This window comes from Caretta caretta, chromosome 1 (genome assembly GCF_965140235.1).
Source record: "Caretta caretta isolate rCarCar2 chromosome 1, rCarCar1.hap1, whole genome shotgun sequence".
In the NCBI taxonomy this organism is placed as follows: Eukaryota; Metazoa; Chordata; order Testudines; family Cheloniidae; genus Caretta; species Caretta caretta.
The window spans coordinates 244,482,065-244,505,343 of NC_134206.1; the positions used below are offsets into that span (position 1 = coordinate 244,482,065).

At 48.4% G+C, this 23,279-nt stretch overlaps 1 protein-coding gene across 1 annotated transcript in view; it reads left to right on the top strand.

Annotated features, from left to right (window-relative positions):
• Window positions 1-23,279, top strand: part of LOC125626323 (sodium- and chloride-dependent betaine transporter) — a 65,478-nt gene that overhangs the window by 604 nt on the left and 41,595 nt on the right. Inside the window, exon 2 of the mRNA XM_048829118.2 lies at window positions 22,549-22,759. Coding sequence (XP_048685075.1) covers window positions 22,570-22,759 — 190 coding nt within the window. The 5' untranslated portion in view covers window positions 22,549-22,569. The remainder of the gene's footprint in view (window positions 1-22,548; window positions 22,760-23,279) is intronic.

The following is a 23,279-nucleotide window of genomic DNA, read 5'->3' on the forward strand; positions in this document are numbered from 1 at the left end:
GGTTAAGGAGTGCATGGGCCAGGTAGCAAAAGGGATGGGAAGAGACAGTTACGGGCTGTGAGAAGGACACACGCTGAGAGGAGCAGGCAGTGATGGGGTTGTAAAGCAGGGATGGGTAGAGCGGGTGTATGCGGAGTGGGAGGGAGCACACAGTGGGATAGGCTGCAGGAATTTCATTTGCTGTACCGTTCTGACATATACTAGGTGCCTGCAGGCGCTGCTCTGTGAGAAGAACTTTACCGGTCTCCTGGTGTGCGCGTTTGTCTGTGTGTTGGGGAATGTCCTGATCTGAGGATTCTGCAGAGGGGCGGGGGGAAGCACTGTGAATAGGGCAGTGTGAAAACTAACCACTTTTTTTTTTGGTTTGCTGGTATTGGAAAAAATATTTGGTTTTGGTTGACCCGGATCTACACATTGTGGAAAATATCAGTGAACTGAAGAAGTCTGTGCTAGGTTGAATGAAGATGGTGGGCCCCCTTGTAACTTTTAGGCTACATCTACATTAGACACCTTAATGCGGCACAGATGTACTGATGTAGGTGCGCTGCTGTAAGGTCTCCCATGTAGCCGCTCTATGCTGACAGAAGAGAGCTCTCCCCTTGGCATAATTAAACCACCCCCAACAAGTGGCATTAGGTATGTCGGTGGGAGAAGCTCTCCCACCAAAATAGCTCTGTCCACACTGACACTTCTTTCAGTGTAACTTATGTCAGTCGGGGTGTGTTTTTTCACACCCCCTGACAGACAAAATTTTACTGACAAAAGTGCTGGTGTAGACATAGCCTTAGACCAGTATTTAAGGCATTAAAGGTTCATTGGCACGGGGACTTGAAGTTGGATCTCCCACATTCCAGGGGAGTGCCCTAATCTCCAGACAATAGAGTTATTCTCATTGTGTCTTGCTCTCTGGCCCAATGACTATTCAAGTATTTCATACAAAGCACAACAATTTCAACAGGAGAGATGGAGAGAGAGACCCACTCCAGAAGAGCTAAGAGCCTGCTGGTTAGGGCAGAGCTGGGTTCAAATCCTTGTTCCAGAGCTTGGGGGACACCTGGGTTTAAGTCCCTGCTCCAGGGGAGGAACTCAGACCTAGGTCTCCCACATCCCTGGTGAGTGCACTGTGCTAAAAGCTATAAAGTACCCAACCTCTGCCTTCTCTGGCTGTTTTGTGAATCTAGTCTGGAAATGTCTCTCTCGCTGAAACTATTCAGCAAATTTGTATTAGATTCATGAGTAGTTTCAGGTTGACTGAATGGTGTTCATCAGAAAAACGATTCACCTGAAAAAATGTGCCAAGCTCTAATTGAATCCCTTGCTGAGAGCGAGAGAGAATGTGTGGAGCTAAGATGTCTATAGGAAGAGGGAGTTTTGTTTGTTTATACTTGGACCATCACATCTTAAAAAAAAGTCTTGTTTTACTAACTTTAGTATTGTTAAAAATTCACAGAGAGAGAAAATGATTTTGAAAGTTGAGTATGGAAAAACAACCTCACCCCCCCCCTTCTGCCTTTTGAGGTACTGTTACTCAAATATTTGCACTGCACATTTTGAAAGTCAACTGAAAAACAATGAACTCCATATCAACTAAGCCATCAAGTAGTTAGGTTTCCAGAGGATGCAGGGAGAGAAATACATATTTTTTTATCTAAGAGATAAAGAGCCTAGATTTTCATGAAAGTTGCTGAAAGTTAGATGAGCAATTAACTGAGTGGGATTTGTCAACTGCAAAGTTGATTCTTGGTAGGCTATGCCAAGTGACTTTGTTTATTAATTTGGATTTCATCCTAAAAGAAACATCCCACAGCCATATGCACCACGGACAACCTGCCCAGGTGTTTGCCTATGCACCTGTTATATCACGTCTTTAGACTGTAAACACCTGGGGACTATCATTTACTATGTATCAATTTAGTTCCTAGCACAATGGGGCCCCAACATGGTTGACGCCTCTGGCAATATAAATCTTTAATATTAATATTTTTGAAACACCGCGCCATGGGAAGGGTAATACATAACTCCACTACCAGAGTGGCAGTGCTTCCAGGCACTGAAGCATGTGAGTAACTTTAAACGTAGCAGGATTACTCACATGGTTGAAGTTATGCAAGTGCTTCAGTGCTGTATTGTCTAATCATCAGTTAGTAGATGCAATGGCATTTGAAGGCTCTTGAACCATAAACTGACAGATATGTGTTGTCCTACACCCTAGGACACATAGAACATGGTTGCAAGTACCCCTGCTTCAGGGACTCACTCTGGGGACCCTTGGTGCACAAATTCCCTCAAAATGTGCTGGGCCGCAGACTTGGTCATGTTCCCCTTACACCTTTCTCCACATTGGTTGCAAATATGGTAGCATGTCCTCTAGGGATGGTGTGCCATGCACACGCCCTATCCCTGCTCGCTGGAGTTCTTGGGAGGCAATGTGCCTATTCAATTGAAAATGAGGCATATGGGTGTCATGTTGGCCCAAGGATGTGTCTATTTAAGAGCTAGCTCTTCTAGATGTTCCTCTGAGTTGCCTTGCAAGGAAGAAGAATGTGTGTGTTGCAGGAATTCTGAGGAAAAGCTGGGAATAGAACATGGATCTGCTCACTCCCAGGCATGTGACTCTCACACAAGACCTTCCTTCTTAGCAGCATGTATGATTTATATTGTAAGAGGAAAAAGATTTATAACCCAAGAATAAAATATCCCCTCTGCCCTTGTATATTATGATTGTATTCATTATTGATCATTAAGAAATATCTTTTTAATAATCAAGAGGTAACAGGTGCAGTTAGAGCTATAAAGGCTTGTTGGGATTTGCCCCTCAATGAACCGATGTGCCGGGGGGTGGGAAGTTTCGCCTAGGGTGCAAAATATCCTTGCACTGGCCCCTGGTTGGGATCTGGGAATTTCTGATTTGCGCCCATCTCTGTCTTGGCAGTATAGTTCCTCTAATCCCCAGCCAGTCTTCAAGAACCCATTCAACAATTCGTATAGTGGGGGTGCTGAGAGCCATTGAATCAAACTGCAAACCCTTTATATGATGAAAACCACTTCAAGTCGGGGTGCAGGTGCACCCCCAGTACCCCTAGTTCCAGCACCGGTGTGTGCAGCCCCCTGTTAGATGATGGCCTGGATCAGTGGAAAGCAGCCAAGTTGATGTAATTCCAGGCAGGAGTCCTCTCCCCTTTGTCACTCATTGGCCTTCCTCTCCCATCCTGGTATATTTCAGATGGTGTCTGGGTTTGAGTGGCTGGTGAGTCACAAGTATATATTTATGCCATCTCTGAGCTAAGGTTCTTGCTATTCACCTTCTTGTCTCTCTTGAAGTCTCCATGTCTACACTAGCAAGCTTACTGCGGCACAGCTGTACTGATACAGCTATGCCACTGTAAGATTGCTCATGTGGCTGCTCTATGCCGATGGGAGAGAGCTCTCCCATTGACATAAATAAAACTACCTAACAAGCGGCGGTAGCTATGTTGGTGGGAAAGCATCTGCCACTAACATAGTGCTGTGCACACGGGTGCTTATGCCAGTGAAACTTATGTTGCTCAGGGGGGCGTATTTGTGTGTGGCACGTACCTGGAAGAATATGAGCCGTGGTGTTTCTGTGAGGTGCAGCTCCCTATTCCTTCGGAACATGCTGGGAGCTCTTTGTTCTCTGGTAGCAAGTAGAACCAGCCTGGGAGTTGAGCAGTAATTGTTTCTTTAACTTACTTGGATCAAAACAGTTACTTTTCTTTAATACAAAGGCAGAGGGAGCTGATTCTGCTCTTCCTTACACCAGTGTAATGCTGGTGACTTCACCAGTTCCTCCTGATTTACCCTGGTCTATGTGAGAGCAGAATCTGGCTCGCGCTCTCTCTCTCTCTCTCTCTGTACAGTAGATACAATGTGAACCTTGCCTGACCAGTAGATACAATGTGTGCCATAACGAAGCAAAAGGGGCAGGGCAGGAGAAGCTCCTTCCTGAACTCAGCAGGGTGCTTGTTCCCTGAAGCGTGAGGATCAATAATCCTTGTAATTAAAATCCTAGTTCACTGTGTTGGCAGATGCAGAGTCAGATTTTGATCTCACCCACACGTGTGTAAATCCAAAACCACTAAACTGATTTCAGTAGAGTTACTCTGGTTTACCACTGGTACTATGAGAGCAACATCTGGTCCATTGTTCAACTTCTCATTCCTGCCACTGGCCTCCATGAATCTCACTGAGCGTACACCTTGAAAATACCCTGCGACAGCAAGTATCATGAGTTAATTATAAGAGGAGTACAACAAAAAAATAATTTGCCCTTTTCAATTTCAAATAAGCAGCTCTTTAATTTTGAGCGCTGTCTTGTAGGCTAGGGTAAATAGGTATGCTGAGCGCATGCTCTCCCTCCCCACCCCCATACCTCTTTGCCGTTCTCCTTTCTACACTGGGAGCTGGTCTGCACAGCTTGGTACGGCTCAAAATATATTGCTTTAGAAACAGATATAGTTAAAGCAGTACAACCCCCTAGTGTGGATGTAGTTATATGGGTAAAAAGACACTTCCATTGCTGTAGCTTTCCTGTAAATTTACAGGCATAAACTGTACCAGCAAAGGCACATTTGTACCGCTTTAACTATACTGCTTTCTAAACCAATACAGTACTAGTGGTGCAAAATCTGTGTGTAGGCCAGCACTAAATAATCCTGTTTTTTAATATTTCCTTCTACGCACTTCCTTCCCCCGGTATCTCTCCCCATTGTTGTTGCCCTTGTGATGCTGGCCAGTCAGGTGCCAGCTTATGCTAAGGACTCCATGCCTCAGTGGAACACTGACAAATCCATAGCTGAAACCGGTCTGGCTAACCTGGGTGTTACTATTGGTCAAATTGGTATTAGATTAATACAAATGTGCTTTGTTTAGGCTGTACTGAATGTTTGTAAGTTCCTGCATGTATCAATCTCACGTCTAACCTCTCTGTCCCATGTCGTAAGGTGATAATTGAACATTTGCATTGTAAGCCTTTGTAGCAGCCGGGATAGAAGCATTAACTAGTGTGAAATACTAGTCTCCAACAGAAAGGACAATGTCCTGCCGGACGAAGAAGTCCCATCGATATCAGGCAAACTATCAGACCACAAAAAATATTGCTGCTGGCTCTCCCCCCACCCTGCAGCCCCTGTGAAGAGCAGACATGCAAGTGAATTCTACCCATCAGCTAAATTTGCAACTTGAAGCAGAAGAGGGTAGGGAGGAAAAACCCCTAACAAGGAGGAACTGTATTATTATGCTGCTTGGAGGGTGAGCAGCAAGAAGTTTTAAGCATAAGCGAAAGAGCCCCAGTGCTCAGCCTGGGTCAGACCAAAAGGACATATAGAGCTTGCTCACTATAGAAGCTTCTATTCATAGGTGGCGTGAGCGCCGGAAGATCTCTAGAAGTGGCAGGGGGGCCATCGGCAGCTGGACTGTGGCTCTGCCCCCTGCTCCGCCCTAGGCCCCAGCCTTGCTCGACCTCCTCCCCCCCCCCTTTGCCCCTTTTTTTGCCCTCCCCCTTTTTTCCTGAGTTAAGGGCGAGCAACGGGAGGCGGGGGAAGGGGCAGAGAAGAGTGAGTGGTGGGTGGGGAGGGCCTTGGGGCAGAGGGCTGAGAGGAGCGGGCGGGGAAGGCCTCGGGGGAGCGAGGGCACAGTGATAGGGAGAAGAGGCGCAGCATGGGCAGGGCCACGGGGGAAGAGGCCAAATGGGAGTGGAGCCTCAGTCTGGGCACCAGCGGCCCCACACCTTTTCAGGAGCTTCCGGTGGTGGTGCTCCAAAGACAGTGGGCTGGCTTGCCTCTAAAGAGAAGTGTGTTGCATCTGGCATTTCTTGCCTTATTTGGGGAGGCTCAGCCTCCCCAAGCCTCTTCTACCCACCGCCCATAACAGCTTGCTGGGACAGTACAACCACTTTGTCAGCACTTGAATGGATATGTAAGCGGGGGAATAGTCCCGCTATTGTGGGGAACTTTCCTGGCTTCTGCACTACCCTGGTGAAGTGGGCTAGTGAAAGGATCTGAGTCCTCGCTCCCACTTCCTTTACCCAGTGGCCTCCCTGCTCTTGAGGACTCCCCTTCCTCTCTCCTGTCTGGCAGAGTCCTCGTAACCCCAACAAGGCTGGGCCTAGGATTCCTGGGGGGCTCGACCCCCAACCCTGCTGTGGTCACCCAAGACAGGGGCTAGGGAGTCCCCACTCCAGGGTACACTCTATGCACTGGCCACTTCTCTGACCCACTGACCATTACATACATACATACAAATGCAAGTTATTTAATCAACAATTAATTTTAAAAAGAATAAGGAAAAATGGGAAAGGTTAAAGGAAACACATCAACCCGCTCTGTGGCGGGGAACATCACAAACAGTGTCTCTAGAATGTCAGGGCAGTTCACAGTCTGTTCCTTGTAAGTCCCAGGCCTCCTTCTCAGGCCCTGGCTGTGCTGCAGGGATGCTGTGGGTTGGACACTCGCTCTGGTGGTAGCCACACGCTCTCAGGCTCTCAGTGGGAGGACCCTCCTTCCCAGTGTTGCCCCCGCCCTGTCGGGGTTATGATCCAAGCCTGGCCTGCAGAGCCTCCTGGCTGAGGTGTCTCCCTGTGCTGGGCCTGCTGCCCAGGGTCCCCCTCGCTCTCCCCAGCTGCTCACCGCACCCAGCTCCGGACTGCTCCAGCCCCAGCTCCACCACTCTGTCTCAGCACTACTGCTGCTGCTCTGCCTCCAGCTCCCGGGGCTCATCTTTAGCCCCTCCAGCTCTGGTTGCTGCAGCTCTGCTCCCAGGACAGGTCTGCTCTGCAGGCTGCTTCTGTCACTCTGCTCCCAGCACTGACCTGCTTCCTGGGCTGCTTTTCTGGCCCCTCTGGCTCTGGTTGCTGCAGCTCTGCTCCCAGGACAGGTCTGCTCTGCAGGCTGCTTCTGTGACTCTGCTCCCAGCACTGCCCTGCCTCCTGGGCTGCTTTTCTGGCCCCTCTGGCTCTGGCTGCTGCAGCTCTCCTCCCAGGGCAAGTCTGCTGTCTCTGGGCTGTGCCTCTGGCTTTGGGGCTGCAGCTCTGCTCCCAGGACAGGGTCTGCTCTCTCTGGGCTGCTTTTCTGGTCCCTCTGGATCTGGCCCAGCTCTGCTCCCCAGCTCAGCTTGGGCCTCTGCTTTCTCCTTAGCTCGGCCCCACTCTGTCTGACCCAGGCAATTCCAGCTCACATGGAGGACGGGACCTCCCTGGCCTCGTGACTCCCTGATAGCCTGCTCGCCCTGTCATTCAGGCTGACCTGGAGCATTGGTCTCTCCCCATTGCTCCTAGGGACTGGCAGTCTCAGAGTCCTGATTCCCCATTGACCCTTCCCCTTTTAGTACTGGGAGCTAGCAACTAAAACACCCCACTGAATGTTAGTAAGGGGGCAACAGTCCCCTTACAGACAGAAAAGCTTTAGAAACATTGAGGAGAAGGAGGAGTGAATTGGACACAAGTTTATAGAGATGATTAAACCAGTTTTCCACGTTGTGGCTCTTAGGTACTTATGAATGACCTTCCTACTTCCCCATTATCCTATAAGTAAATCTAATGAAGGGTTTATTAAATAGCGTGATATCAAATGCTACAACAACAGGCACTGTTATAAATGTATGTAATAATTTCCTAGTTCTTTTTAGATGCACCCTGCAGTGTCTGGTCTGGGAGAGGTAAGCTTTGTTCAGTTCTGCGTGGGGTGGTGGTTATTATTGCAATAGTGCCTAGGACTAGGGCCCCATTGTGCTAGGGGCTGTACACATACAGAACAAAATATGGCCAGTGAGAGAACAGAACAGCTCATTCTAGTATTGGACTTTGAAGAAGAGAAGCTGTATAGAAGTGCCAAGTGCTGAATGGTGTAGCCTGTACTTACTGCTACCTCCAGGTTGTGGTCGTTGGTTTTAGTGGCTGTCTGAATTTCAGTCCCCATATGGCTCCCTATTTCTCCCACATTAAGTCCCTCCTGTGAAAGGTGGCCACCTGCAAACAGTGTTTCAGGCCGCATGCTGACCCACCCAGCTGCAGTTCTTTTGTGCAGTGTCATGTGTTAAAGGAGCCAGATAGGAAACCGCCCACCTGCCCTGGAAGCTGACAAAGTGTTGTTGCACACAGACAAGCTGCCTACAGATGCAGATAAAGGCACCAGACAGAAGTGTTGAGTTTGGAAAGCTGCAATAAAAGGCATCAGTGAGCGTGGTCAGAGAATCAGGAACAGAACAGAAAAGGTAGCTGTAACACAGATCCAGGATATTTTTACGGAGCATAGAATCTTTTTCATGTAAACGGGAAGAAAACTTTACTGGTGAAAGTGCGTTCTGAAGAAGGAAAGAGTCTGAGAATGATGGTCTCCAAGAAGTACGGACTGGGAGCATCTTTATGTTAATAGACTGCAGAATGCTCCTATCAAGTGACTTTTACTCCAGTTTGAGGTATTTGAGTGGTGGTGCAAGAACGGTGGTACGGTACAGTACACCATATGAGTAAGGTATTTATAGCTGGCATGGTGTACCGGAAAGACACAGGAGGAGCCCTTCCTCGCAGCGGCATCTCCTGAGTCCTCCTGCCTGGGGTCTGTACAGCAGCACGGCCAGAGGACAGGGCTGGTGGGGGGTGAGGCTGACAGCGGTACAGCAGCTGTGCCGGAGGAGCTGCCGGCGTGGGGCTGCCTGGTGGCCCCACATTCTGCTCCTTTCCCCGCTGCGGTTCCAGAGAGCCCTGATCAGCAGTGGTAAAGGAGCAGAACGTGGACTGCCAGGCGGCTCCACGCTGGTAGCCCCCAGTCCTTCCACACAGCTGCATCTCCTGAATCCTGCCTGGGGTCTGTACAGCAGAAGGCTCCAGGGCAGTGGGAGGAGAACAGAGCCACCCTCCCCGGCAATGTGGCCCATGATGCGTATCATGGGAAGGGGACGGACGGGGAGAGCGTGGGGAGGTTACGTGTCACCCCTTTGTGTCCCTCCCAGCAAGAAATGAGGTCTGCCTGCACCGCTGTATTTGAGATCGCAAAACAGGTGGAGATGGGAAAAACTCACCTCTGAGGAGATGGAGAATGCATCCCACGTTGTGTCTAAAAATGATGCAGCGAGGCTGCTGCTGGTCCCTGAGCATGGACAGTGTTCAAAGGAAACCAGAAACCATCCAGGATTTCCTCTGACCTGAAAGCACGAGGGAAAGGAATGAAATAGGGCCTCACGTCTGTGGGTTGTGCAGAGATTTTTTTCTTAGAAGCAACAGGCAAAGCAAAGGTGGTGAACTGACCAAAGGCAGCATAACTGTTGTGCTGGGTGGTAGAGAGAGAGAAGCTGTTACTGAGTAAGCCACACAACCCTGAGCATCTGTTTCAATTGCAGCCCTGCCAGTTACTTGGGGGCCCAAGAAGAGAGCCTGGATGCCATCTGACATAATGGGTACATTTTCAATCACATCTTTTTTTTATAGGAAAATTAGGCTACAAAAGCACCGTGACTTGCTGTTATTAGACAGCACTCCTTGCCATCTGTCTGCCTAGGTGTTTATCCCATGCTTGCTATTGTATACACTACCTCAGAGTCACTGCAGTTTCATTTGGCCTATTATAGAGAGAAGGGCCGTCTGCAAAGTCCACATCCATGTTCTGATGTCTCTGAGGTTCAGGGTAGTTTGTGGTCAGGGAGTGGGCACAGGGGTGGGAACTAAGAGTATGGGCGGGTGCTGCAGCACCCCCAGGTTTTACATGGGGCTCCGCTACTGGCTCCGCATGCAGAGTCCTGGCTCCCAGCCCTGTGCCCAGGCTCCACTCCTGGCCCCCCACACAGGGTCTTGGCTGCTGGCCCCAGACTCAGCCCCCTTACCCCTGTCTGAGTCCCCCCTTCCTGGAGACACAGCCCTGCTCCCAGCCTCAGCTCAGGGGTTAGGGGGCTGGCTTTTTCCGCCCCCACTATTCAAAATGTTCCAGCGCCACTGGGAGAGGAACCAGAACTAACTGAAACCAGAGAACCACTTTGAACCGCTATTTTTATCTGAACTGGAATTGAACCTGATCCATAATTTTGTTCTACCGACTGAACCTGAACCAGAACTGGAGTAGGGTGAGCGGATAGCAAGTGTGAAAAATCAGGATGGGAGCTGGGTGAGGGGGAATAGGTATAATGGGACCCCCGGCATGCAGCTTGGGACGGTGGGACTGCTGTGCCCCCTTAACTCTCCAGCCTGGGCTGTTGCTCACAATGCTTTGCTAATGACAAGCAGCAAACCCCTGGTTAAGATAAAACATTAAAATAAGTTTCTTAACTACAGAAAGATAGGTTATAAGTGATAAGTGGTAGGCATAAAGGCCAGAAATAGTTACCTAAGAAATAAAAATAAACACGCATTCCAAATCCTAAATGTTATCAGACTCAGTAAGTTTTGAATCAAGCAGCTTTTCTTGCCCCACTAGATGTTGCAGACAGGTTATAGTTCTTAATACACAGGCTGAATTCTCTGTTCAGCCTAAGACCCGTCTCCCCAGTTCAAAGTCTTTGTCTTTCTCGTGTTCCTGTTGCCTTCAGTGCAAGTGGGGGAGGAGAGAGGAGATGTCATGATGCCACCATCCTGTATTTTTTATTCTCAGTTCATGTCCCATGAGCATTTCCCATAAACTCGGTACCAGGAGTCGGGCTTTCCAACATGGCAAGGTGCTTGCTGGAGGCACTGTGTCCCTGTAAACCCATCTAGTGATCATAACTGCCTGCGAGAAGAGCAGGAAAGCTCTCCAGGCCTGCCCTCCATCCCTGGGGTTAGGGGTACATGGCTGTCAGTTGTCCCTGCCTTGCTGCCCCCTCTCTTTGTCTAGGACCAGAGCCTGGACCCATTTTCTGAGGCCCTTTGGGGCTAGACCCCGAATGGCCTCATGAAGCGAGCTGGGCAGGGCAGTGCCCGGCTCAAATAAATTGGTTAGTCTCTAAGGTGCCACAAGTCCTCCTTTTCTTTTTGCGAATACAGACTAACACGGCTGCTACTCTGAAACCAGGGAAGATACTGGCCCAAGCATGTCCTGGTAGGCCCTTGCTGAGTCACAGCATTGAGTCATCCCTATTGTGTGGTGCTTGCACTCTGTGTCTTATTGAATTGTAAATCCCTTGTTTACAGTTCCCTTGCTGTTCAATGGCTGGTGATAGTCATTTAACGCTCACCTGGGTGTGGGTCCCCTCTTTTGTTGCCACTGGAGAGCTAACTGTAGGCGCCTCCCAGCCTTACAACATATTTTAATAACAACCATATGGCAAAATCTTACAACTTCCCCCTGGGGAGAGAAGAGGTGGAATGCTCCCTTGTCCCAGAAGTTAACAATAACGCGTCAAGCCCACAGGCAAAGGTATTGGCACCCCAACCCTTCTCCCCGTTAGGCGGACCTCCTCCCTCCCATCCCCAACCCCTGGGGCAGCCTCTCCCTCCATTTGCTCTCCCTGAGCTAAAGCCCAGGCCCCAAACTCAAATGTATCCTGTCACTGCAGAAGTCCAATATTATGTAGCAAATATTAGATGTTAGTTTAGTCCGCACAAACAAATAAAAAAATGTTTGACAACACCAAACCACGAGGACAACTCATGTCAAGTTAAATAAATGGTGAAAAATAAAAATAGTTTCAATTTTAAGTTTCAACTCCCCTTTTTTCTAATTTACTTCACTAAGATTGAAATTTGATCTGAACTGGTGATTTTTTTTTTGAGTGGCTGGAACCGAAGCTGAACCCGAACACATTGAATACAGTTGGTCCTGAACCTGAACCAAACCAAAATAAATACCAGTTTGACTCCCTGCAAGGTTAAGGTACTGGACTGTGACTCAGAAGATCTGAGTTCCAATCCTGGTTCTACCGCAGATTTTTGTGTGAGATCTTCAGCAAGGGACTGAATCTCTCTCTGCCTCAGTTCACAATCTCTAGAATGGAGATAAGCCGCCTTTTCTCTCACCCATGGCCTTGTCCATTTAGGGACTTTCTCTCTCTCTGGTGTATGTGTAGCACCTAACATAATGGAGCCCTGATTTAACCAGAGTCCCCTAGGGACTTCTATAATACAAAGAGATATGAATAAAAGGAGGCTGACTCTGTGGTTTTGCTTCAGGTCCATCTCAAATAAATGAAGTTAAACCTTCTGCTCCCAGCATCGAACAACATCTCCAGTCAGCACAGACAAAAGCATCATCCTGAGTGATGATGTGCACTGGGCTACAGCAAATCGGCGTGTAGTGAAGACTGTGACAGATCAAACGAGGCATCTAAACTTCCTCTCTCCTTCTTTGCTCTTGTGCAGAAGCATTGCGATGAAATCATTAGCTGGGTGGCCTATATGCTGCAGATGAGGTGGCAATGAAAGATGCTTTGCCCACTTGGGAAGCTTAGAGAAGGCTGTCAAGAGAAAGCTCTCAGAAGTGGCTAGAATTCAGAATGACATGTTGGTAGGAGATCTGACTGACAGTGACAGTGTGCTGTCTGACAGGTTCCCCACCCCGCTGAGCCAGAGGGAAACGCACTTGTGCTTCAGCAGTCAACAACCTGGGACAATTTAGGGATTTCTGTAGATAACAAAAGTTTAAGGGATCTCTGTGCCTAATAAGAATCATACTAGATTTTATACAATACTTTTCAGCAGCTGATCTCAAAACACTTTACAAAGGAGGTCAGTATCATTATCCACATTTCACAGATGGGGAAACTGAGGTACAGGGCAGGAAGTGACTTACCAAAGATTGCCATCAGGTCAGTGGCCTGGAGTAGAAACCAGGTCTCCTGGATCCCAGTCCAGTGCTCTGTCCACTAGGCAGCACTGTTCTAGAGAAATGTGGGGCTGGATCCTGTATGTTGCTAGACATATGGGCTCTGATCCAGCATAGCACATAACCATGGGACCGCTCACAAGCTTAAAGTTAAGCACATGCTTAAGTACTATACTCCACACCTTGCAGGATCAAGCCCTTACTAGAAGTCTGCAGAAATTCTAAATTACTCTAGAATTCAACAGGGAGTGAGAGCCACACGAAGGAGTTTTTTAAGCCAACCTAAAGAGTTCTACGGTAGGGTAGAATTCTATTAAACTCTTCTACCACCCATGCTTTTACTCTTGTTGCTGCAATCTCTCTTAGAAAAGACAGGATCACCTGCTTTGCTCAGGGCGTTTAAGTCAATGGGGGTTTTGCATATTGATGTCAAAGACAGCAGGTCACGATGGGGCCTTCTAGCCCCCAGCCAGTTGCAGAAGTGAACGCAGTCCTTGCTTTGCTATGCATGCCAGTAGGAGAAAGCACATTGCCCCACAATTTATGCTGTGATTTCTTTATTTGTTTGAAATGTAGAGATAAGATGCATTATCCCTGAGAGTTTTGTTATGAAACTTAGATAAAAGTATCCTTCTCAGCTGTCTGCTCCTTTCTTTGCCCTTGGCCTATTATGTACAGAGAGTTAGCGTTTATCAGATCATTTATTTGCATTGTGCTACCTATAGATGCAAATAAGACAGTGATGATAATGTTCTGTACTGCACAGTACTGTGTCAGCTTCCCCTCTTCCCCTGCCCATTTCCCACCTCCCTTCCCCCTCCAAGCAAAATTCTGCTTCATCTTCACCCTGGTGTGTATTTCTCCATTAAAATGCATGGAGAATGATTGACGTTTGTAGCATTACCTGGTTAACAAACTATTAAGACACCACCTGTTAGAGCAGCCCCAAAAAATAATTAAGCCCATAGTTATCCAGTTTCACTGTGCTCTATAATTAGTCTTGTAGGGGTAATGAAGACCGTGGGTGAAATTCAGCTTGCTATAAGCAAGAACTTACACCAGGGCTTGATTTGGCTCAGAAAGTAGGTACAAAGTAGAAATGGCCCCTAACCAGAGCCTCTCTTAACTTTGGGGATGTTGAGATCCAACTGTAGGTCTGAGCTTTCTGGCTCAGGCCTGTCTCTAGTGGGCCAAACCATGACACGTTTTCCAACCCCCATGATTTTCTCATGAGTCTTGTGATATCTGTTTCTTTTCTTAATGCTCCTGGAGGTGCTGTGGTTTTAAAAAATAAATAACTAAGAGAGCGAGAAAGAAAGATCTTAATTCTCATGTAATTCTCAAATTCTCATAGTTGTGGAGAAAAGCTTGAAAATGTGACCCGATTGCACGCTAAAGACTAACAAACCAAAGAGTAAATACAAAAAATCCCCAAATGTATTTTTTTTTAAAAATCATGTTTTTTATGCTAATATCATGAGTTTTTGACCTGGCCTGATTCCTGATTTTTGTGCCCGGCAATAGTGGAAACCCTAAATATGATTCCTGAACCTAACTTTGCAACTTGGACCCATCTCTGGTGCCAAGAGACCAAAGTCTATTCCATGGTTCCACAAATGAACTTTAGCCACGACTAGGATTTCACTGGAATAATTCATTAGCTGACACTTTTCCCATGACCAGTCGCAGGTGAATCTCTGTGTAGAGATCAATGCTTAACGTAAGTCATGTAAGGATCTCCCCACCCTCGGAGCTGTCCTTAGAATTTATGGGGCCCTACACAGTAGTATTAAACTGGTGCCCCTCTGCCTGACTTGGGGCACAGCCACCACCCATGGCTGATACACACCGAGCGGCAGCCTGGACTTGCAGCGTGGAGGGGAGGGACGAGGCAGCAAAGAGTCTACTGAGCCGCCCAGTGGAAGGTCACAGTTCCCCACAGAGACCTTACCCCCATATCTCTTCCCTCATGCAGAATGGTGCATTCAGCTCTGTGAATATGGCCCCTGCCTTCTGCCTAGTGAGGAGACTCCAGCGCGTGCTGGGAGTGCGGGAGCTGACCCGCTCTTACCTGCTGTTCTGGTCATAGGCGCTGTCAGGGTTCCTTCCCCACTCTGAACTCTAGGGTACAGATGTGGGGACCTGCACGAAAGACCCCCTAAGCTTATTCTTACCAGCTTAGGTTAAAAACTTCCCCAGGGTACAAACTTTGCCTTGTCTTTGAACAGTATGTTGCCACCACCAAGCGTTTTAAACAAAGAACAGGGAAAGAGCCCACTTGGAGATGTCTTTCCCCAAAATATACCCCCCCGCCCTACACCCCCTTTTCTGGGGAAGGCTTGATAATAATCCTCACCAATTTGTACAGGTGAACACAGACCCAAACCCTTGGATCTTATGAACAATGAAAAATCAATCAGGTTCTTTAAAGAAGAATTTTAATTAAAGAAAAGGTAAAAGAATCACCTCTGTAAAATCAGGATGGTAAGTACCTTACAGGGTATTCAGATTCAAAACACAGAGGATCCCCCTCTGGGCAAAACCTTAAAGTTACAGAAAACAGGAATAAACCTCCCTCTTAACACAAGGAAAATTCACATAAAACAAAAGATAAACTATTCCACCTTGCCTGGGTTACCTATACTGGTTGCAATATTGGAGACTTGGATTAGGATGGGTTGGAGTAAAATGGATTTCTGTCTGGCCTCTCTCAGTCCCAAGAGAGAACAACCACATAAACAAAGAGCACAAACAAAAGCCTTCCCTCCTCCCCCAAGATTTGAAAGTATCCTGTCCCCTTATTGGTCCTTTGGGTCAGGTGCCAGCCAGGTTACCTAAGTTCCTTAATCCTTTACAGGTAACAGGATGTTGCCTCTGGCCAGGAGGGATTTTATAGCACTGTATGCAGAAAGGTGGTTACCCTTCCCTTTATATTTATGACAGGCGTGGACTCTTTGGGTGGGTTCTCTGGGGCTGGAGCACCCACAGGGAAAATGTAGTGGGTGTAGCAGAGCACCCACTGGTGCCAAGCTCCCCCGCCCACTCTTCTGCCCCCAGCGCCTCTTGCGTGCTGGCGGCCCCATGCTTACCAACTCCTCCCCCCTCCTCCCAGTGTTTCTGGAGCGCCGTGAAAAGCTGATTTGCGGTGTTCAAGCTCTGGAAGGGAGGGGGAGGAGTGGGGATGGGGCACGCTTGGGGAAGGGGGTGGAGCAGGGGCGGAAAGAGGTGGGGCGGGGCCTGGAGCAGGGATGGGGGTCAAGCACCTCATGGCAAGATGAGAAGTTGGCGCCTATGGTCCTGGTGGTGCCCTACGCAGCTGCGTGTGCTGTGTATGCCTAAGGACGGCCCTGCCATTCTCCTGTGCAGAAGTTAAGATGGCACCTTCAGCTGAGTCGTGGCTTTCTACCTTACCCCTGACTTTTCTTTACCACTCTCAAATGTCAGCTACTAGTGTGAAGATGTTGATGTTAATGGGACCCATTCATGTGGGTTTGGGCTAGGTTTAAACTCATTAGCCAATCAAAAAGACCATGGGCATGCTGGGGAAATGCATCAAGTGAGTGCTCTCTAATACTTTTTAATGAATAGGATGTTCAACGCAATTTAGGACGTACTGTAGAAAGAGAGAAGTCATGGTTAAAACCTGTTAGCTGGTCATTATTTGTACAGATTAAATTTTTTCAGCAAATAGTAAATTTGATGAAAAATGCATCTGTGGGGGACACTGAAACTATTCATGAAATTGGGTGAAATTTGGCAAATAGTTTTGGCCAAAAAAAAGAAATGGAAAAGTTTTGAAAGAATCAAAACCGTTCTTTTGCCATTTCAAAATGAAATGTTTCAACGTTTTGTTTCAAAATGAAACATTTTGACCATTTTGAAATGTTTTATTTTTGACTTTTCATTTTAAGAGGATATTTCAGTTAGAAGTTTAGCTAAATAAAATACACACACACAAAAAGGGTAAAGAGCGCCTGGAAATCACCTGAAATGAACTCCCTCTTCCAAATCATTTCAAGTTGAAACTATTTTTTTTTTTTCCATTTCAGCAGTGGAGAAAATTATTTCAGTTAGAACCAAACCTAATTTTCTCTCCCAGATTTTCTTTTGTCTCCTGAATTGAAAAATCAGCCCTGCAGAGCTCTGGCTCCAGCCTGAGCCCAAATGTCTATACCACACTTTTACAGCCCTGCAGTTTGAACCCTGCAAGACTGAGTCTGCGGGCGTGGGCCAGCCATGGATGTTTAATTGTCATGTGGCCATATCTTGCCTGTCTAATCTTATTATATCCTGCCCTTCATTAAAGTATCTGAGCATTTCACACATTTATAGAAGTGAATGTAAAAATTCACTGTATGAATGTAAAAATTTCTCTCTCTCTCTCTCTCTCTCTCTAATTTCAGGGACTTTGTGTCTTTTGGTTTGTTTGTTTGCGAGGTTGGATCCTAGTATGAAGGTTTGTTCTTCTTTGAGCGCTTGCTCATGTCAGTTCCATTCTAGCTGTGCGTGCGCCCATGTGTGCGGCCGTCAGAGATTTTTGCCTTTAGTGGTACCTGCAGTGCCAGCTGTAGTTAGGGTCCCAGTGGGATTTTGCCACAGGCGGGGCATGCCCTGGTCTCCCGGGTTCAAGCCCTGTTCAGACTGCAGCAGGCCTATGCCTGTGAGTGAACTCCACAGCAGCTGGCTTAAGTGCCTGGGGGAGTCGCACGTTAAGGAATGGTGCCAGATCTGCAAAAGCTTTCGGCCCCACACCCAGAAGGAGCAGAGCATCCGCCTCAGGGCTCTCCTGATGGAGTCCACCCTTCGCCTGGCTTTTGAGTCATCTGGGCAGGTCGCACCAAGTGCCTCAGCCTGCACCTGTTACCTCTTGATTATTAAAAAGATATTTCTTAATGATCAGTAATGAATACAACCATACAATACAAGAGCCGAGGGGATATTTTATTCTTGGGTTATAAATCTTTTTCCTCTTATAATATAAATCATACATGCTGCTAAGAAGGAAGGTCTTGTGTATGAGTCACATGCCTGGGAGCGAGCAGATCCATGTTCTATTCCCAGCTTTTCCTCAATTCCTACAACACACACATTCTTCTTCCTTGCAAGGCAACTCAGAGGAACGTCTAGAAGAGCTAGCTCTTAAATAGACACATCCTTGGGCCAACATGACACCCATATGCCTCATTTTCAATTGAATAGGCACATTGCCTCCCAAGAACTCCAGCAAGCAGGGATAGGGCGTGTGCACACCATCCCTAGAGGACATGCTACCATATTTATCTCTTAGATAAAAAAATATGTATTTCTCTCTCCCCATCCTCTGGAAACCTAACTACCTGGTGGCTTAGTTGATATGAGTTCATTGTTTTTCATTTGACTTTCAAAATATGCTGTGCAAATATTTGAGTAACAATACCTCAAAAGGCAGAAAAGGGGAAGGTTGTTTTTTCCATACTCAACTTTCAAAATCATTTTCTTTCTTTGTGAATTTTTAACAATATTAAAGTTAGTAAAACAAGACTTTTTTAAAGATGTGATGGTCCAAGTATAAACAAACTCACTGTGTATAAACACATTACAATACTTTATATTTACTCCTCAACCATGTAATTGGTCTTTTTTTATCTGAAATTTGAAGAATATTCCCATCTTGCATGATTAGCTATAATCTAGGCAGGGCTTCTTCTGAATTCTGTACCATTGTTCTGGAATGTAACCAAGATTTTTCAATGGTGAATACAGAATCTGCTTTTCAAACACAAAACACAAAAGGCCAAAAATGCAATGTGATGGGATATCAAGTTATTGAAGAACCCTAAATAAGCATTTATGCGCCGGCTCCCGTGCACCCCCTGGCTAACCTTGCCACACTCGGGCTCTGAGGCTCCCAGGCATGTGAGCTGCCGCGGCTGCCGGGGCACGGGGCCCTGAGCCTGCTCTGGAGGCTCACACTCCCAGGAGCCGCAGAGCCCGAGCACGGTGAGGGGGGAGCCGGAGGGTGCACAGGGGCCGCTGCCCACATGCATCTCCTGCAGCCTGCAGGAGCCACCTGGGGTGGGGGGTGGGGGGGCGCCGGGCCGCAGCCTGGACAGGAGGGGCGGGGGGCACGGCTGCTTCCCACTAGCAGCGCTGCTGCCTTTGCAGGGCTGCTCCACCCTCCCCACCCCCCCCCAGCGCTGTGCCAGCTCCTCCATGGCTGGGGCTCGCCACCCCCACAAGCTGATGCTCTGGCTTTCTGGTGCCTCCAGAAGGCGGCTTCTCCCTGCCGAGCCAGGGCACCGCTTTTTGGCGCCCCCAACCACTTGGTGCCCTAGGCGATCGCCTAGTTCGCCTAGTGGTTGCACCGGCCCTGGGGACATATAAGGCAAAGGATTCTTCTTCCGCTACTTCCTAATCCTGAAGGAAGAAGGCCAAAGGGGGCCTCAGGCCCATCCTGGACCTGCGTGGCCTCAACAAGTCTCTCAAGAACTTGAAGTTCTGCATGGATTCCCTGGCCTCCATCATCCGCTCCATGGATCCGGGGGGACTGGTATGCCGCTCTCGACTTAAAGGACGCTTACTTCCATGTCTCCATATTCCCGGGCCACAGGCGCTTTCTGCGATTCATAGTGGCTGGGTGTTGCTTCCAGTTCATGGCATTACCCTTTGGCCTGTCCTAGGCCCCCAGGGTGTTCACAAAATGCGTGGTGCTGGTTGCAGCTTACCTGAGACGTCAGGGGGTCCAGATCTTCCCGTATCTTGACAACTGGCTCATCAAGGGCTGGTCCAATGGAGCCTCGACCTGGTGCAATCCATCTGCAATGATCTGGGCTTGTTAATAAACACAGAAGAGTCCACATTAACACCAGTCCAATGCATATTGTTTATCGGAGCAGTTCTCGACTCCACACGAGCCAGGGCCTTCCTTCTGGAGGCATGCTTCCAGGCCATGTCGGATTTGATTGCCCACGTAAAGAGCCATCCACCTACCACAGCCCACACATGCCTGCAACTGATGGGCCACATGGCTGCGTGCACATACGTGGTCCACCATGCCCATCTTCATCTATGAACTCTGCAGACATGGCTGGCCTCAGTCTATATTCCCGTGCCGAGCCACGTCCTTTCATCCTTGGACTGGTGATTGGATTGGGCGTTGGTGTTGCAGGGGGTTCCCTTCATGTTCCCGACTCCGTCGCTTACTCTGGTTTCAGACACATCGGACCTGGGCTGGGGAGCCCATCTGGGTGAGCTCAGCACCCAGGGCTGTTGGCTTCACAGCGATCTGGCCGTTCATATCAATGTTAGGAAGCTCAAAGCGGTTCACCTGGCCTGCCAGGCATTTTTGCTTCACCTGAAGGGCAGGGTGATGCAGGTCCTGATGGACAATTCAATCGCGATGTACTACATCAACAGGCAGGGCGGAGCCAGGTCTTCGGCCCTTTGTCAGGAAGCTCTCAGCCTCCGGGATTTTTGTGTGCGACATGCCATTCATCTGGTAGCCGCCCACCTGTCCGGAGCCAAGAATATACTGGTATATCGCCTCAGCAAGACCTTCTCATCTCGCCACGAGTGGTCGCTTCATCCAGAGGTGGTCAGCCTGATCTTCCACAGGTGGGGGACTCCCCAGGTGGACCTGTTTACGTCCAGACAGAACAGGAAGTGCCACATGTTCTGTTCTCTGCAGGGCAGGGACAAGGGCTCCCTGTCGGATGCCTTCTTGATTCCGTGGTCAGGAGCGCAGATGTACACCTTCCCGCCAGTGCCGCAAATACACAAGGTAAAGTAACACAAAGCATTGATCATTCTCATAGCTCTGGTGTGGTCTCATCATCACTGGTTCAGCATGCTGCTGAGTCTCTTGGCAGCCACCCTGCTGCAGCTGCCTCTTCGACTGGATCTGCTATCACAGAACCACAGCAACCTGCTGCACCCGAACCTAGAGTCACTGCACTTGGCAGCTTGGCTGCTGCATGGCTAAGTGCAGACGAATGGGGGTGTTCCACTGGTGTCCAGCAGGTCTTACTGTGCAGCAGAAAACCGTCCACCAGGGCTACATATGTGGAAAAGTGGAAGCAGTTCATGTGTTGGGCCACAGACCAACACATTCATGTGGATGAGGCCCCGCTGCAAGACATCCTGGACTATTTACTGCACTTTAAGCACCAGGGTCTGTCGCTATCTTCGATCAAGGTACACCTGGTGGCCATTTTGGCGTTCCACCCTCCGCTTCGAGGCAGGTCAGTCTTCACCCATCCCATGACGGGGAGCTTCCTGAAGGGGTTGTAGCACCTTTACCCGCATGTATGAGACCCGGTCCCCCCTTGGGACCTGAATCTTGTGCTGTCCAGGCTCATGGGGCCCACCTTCAAACTCTTGCTCCCTTCTGCTTCTCTCTTGGAAGGTGTCTGTCTTGGTTGCTATAACTTCGGCCTGTAGGGTGTCCAAGACCAGGACGCTCATGTCAAAGCTGCCCTAGACAATCTTTTACAAGGACAAGATCCAGCTGCGTCGACACCCGGCCTTTCTGCCCAAGGTTGTCTCCCAGTTCCACACTGGTCAGGACATTTATTTACCAGTTCTTTGTCCAAAGCCTCATGCAAAGTATGAGGAGAGCAGGCTGCATACCTTGGATGTCAGAAGGGCATTGGCCTTCTACATTGATAGATCAAGGCCATTCTGTAAGTCAACACAGTTGTTTGTTGCTGTCGCTGACAAGATGGAAGGTTGCCCAGAGTTAGCCCAGAAAATCTCATCTTGGATCATGGCCTGCATCCGCTATTGCTACGAGCTGGCAAGGGTGCCCCCGCTGGTGATCGTGATGGCTCATTTGACTAGGGCACAGGTGTCATCAGCTGCCTTCCTGGAGCAGGTGCTGATCCAAGAGATCTGTCAGGCTGGGACCTGGTCATCCGTTCACACGTTCGTGTCACACAATATGCGCTGACCCAGCAAGTGCGAGATGATGCCGGCTTTGGCAGAGCATGCTGCAAGCTGTGAGACTCTAAACTCTGAGTCCACCTCCGTTCATTCTGCTTGTGAGTCTCCTCGAACGGAATCTACATGAGTAAGCACTTGAAGAAGAAAAAACAGTTACCTATCTTTTGTAACTGTTGTTCTTCGAGATATGTTGCTAATGTCCATCCCATTACTCTGTGCATATCTCTCTATCAGTGTTATAAAGGCGGACAATTTATGAGTTTACCCTGGATAAGCTTTATACAGAGTAAAATGGATTTATTTGGGGTTTGGATTGGGATCTGGGTATCTGGGTGCTAGAGACAGGAGCACTTCTTAAGCTGTTTTCAGTTAAGTATGCAGTTTTGGGGGACGTGGTTCAGGCCTGGGTCTGTGTTTGCAGTAGGCTAGCATGTCTTGCTCTACAAGACAGGGTACTGAAGTCCCAAGGTGGCAGGGAAAACGGGCTCAGAGGTAGTCTCAGGACATCAGGTGGCAGTCCCAAGGGGGTCTCTGTGACCCAAACCGTCACACCGGACATTTTAAAAAGGTTTTGTCATCAGTGACAGGGAGGCTATTGGGAATAAGAGGATGGGGAGGAGGTGGGTCTAGTCAAAGGGAGGTGGAGATGAAGGTGGGGCCAGGACTCTGTTTCAGCTGACGAATCAGTTGGCTTCTGTCTTTTAAGAAACAGCCCCTTGTATGGTGCAACTAGTTCTCAGATGGAGTTTCCCTGGACTATGCTGGGAATTGCCCTGAGCTGAGGCTTCTGTCACAATACGAATTTGGGTGGCTGAGTCCCTTCCCAGCTCATTTCACCTGTGTGTCCTGTAACAGCTTCTTACAGTATGTTCTCTGTTTTCCCTCCCAGTTTCCCCTGCTCAGTTGGGCCATGGAGAGTAAAGCAGCTGTGGAGGCTGAGCCAAATGGGGGCATGGTGCTGCTCAAAGAAGAGAAGCCTGAAATGGAGGCAAGAGGCCAGTGGAGTAATAAAATAGAGTTTATGCTATCCGTGGCTGGGGAGATCATCGGCCTGGGCAATGTCTGGAGATTCCCTTATCTCTGTTACAAAAATGGAGGTGGTAAGTCCATAAAAGTGCAGGCTACGTGAGATGTTGGCCGAGGAATATGAGCACCAGAGCAGGCGCTTTCATCCGTTCATATATACATGCCCATATATACGGCGCTTTCATCCGTTCATATATACACGATGCTGCCTTTGGTGGGACACAACTGAGAGTATCAATGCAGGACAAATTGCTAAGAGCATGGCAGTTACATCCCCCTTCACTGTTGCTTCTTGCATGACTTGCTTAATTCCTTAGTCCAGTAAAACTGCAGTAAGTTCTTCACTACTAAGGCATGCCAAGCCAGCCAAACAGAGAGGGCTTTGGTCTCACCCCACTGGCTAACCATAAGTCATACAATTCCCTTAGACACTCCAGTTTCCCAGAATCACCACCAGTGCCACTCGTTATGGGGATGAATGGTTACGAAAACCAATACCCCAGTAAAAGAAAAAAGGTTCTCCCGATCCCAAAGGACCAAGCCCCAGATCCAGGTCAATATACCAGTTAGATCTTACCGACAAATCATGCTGTT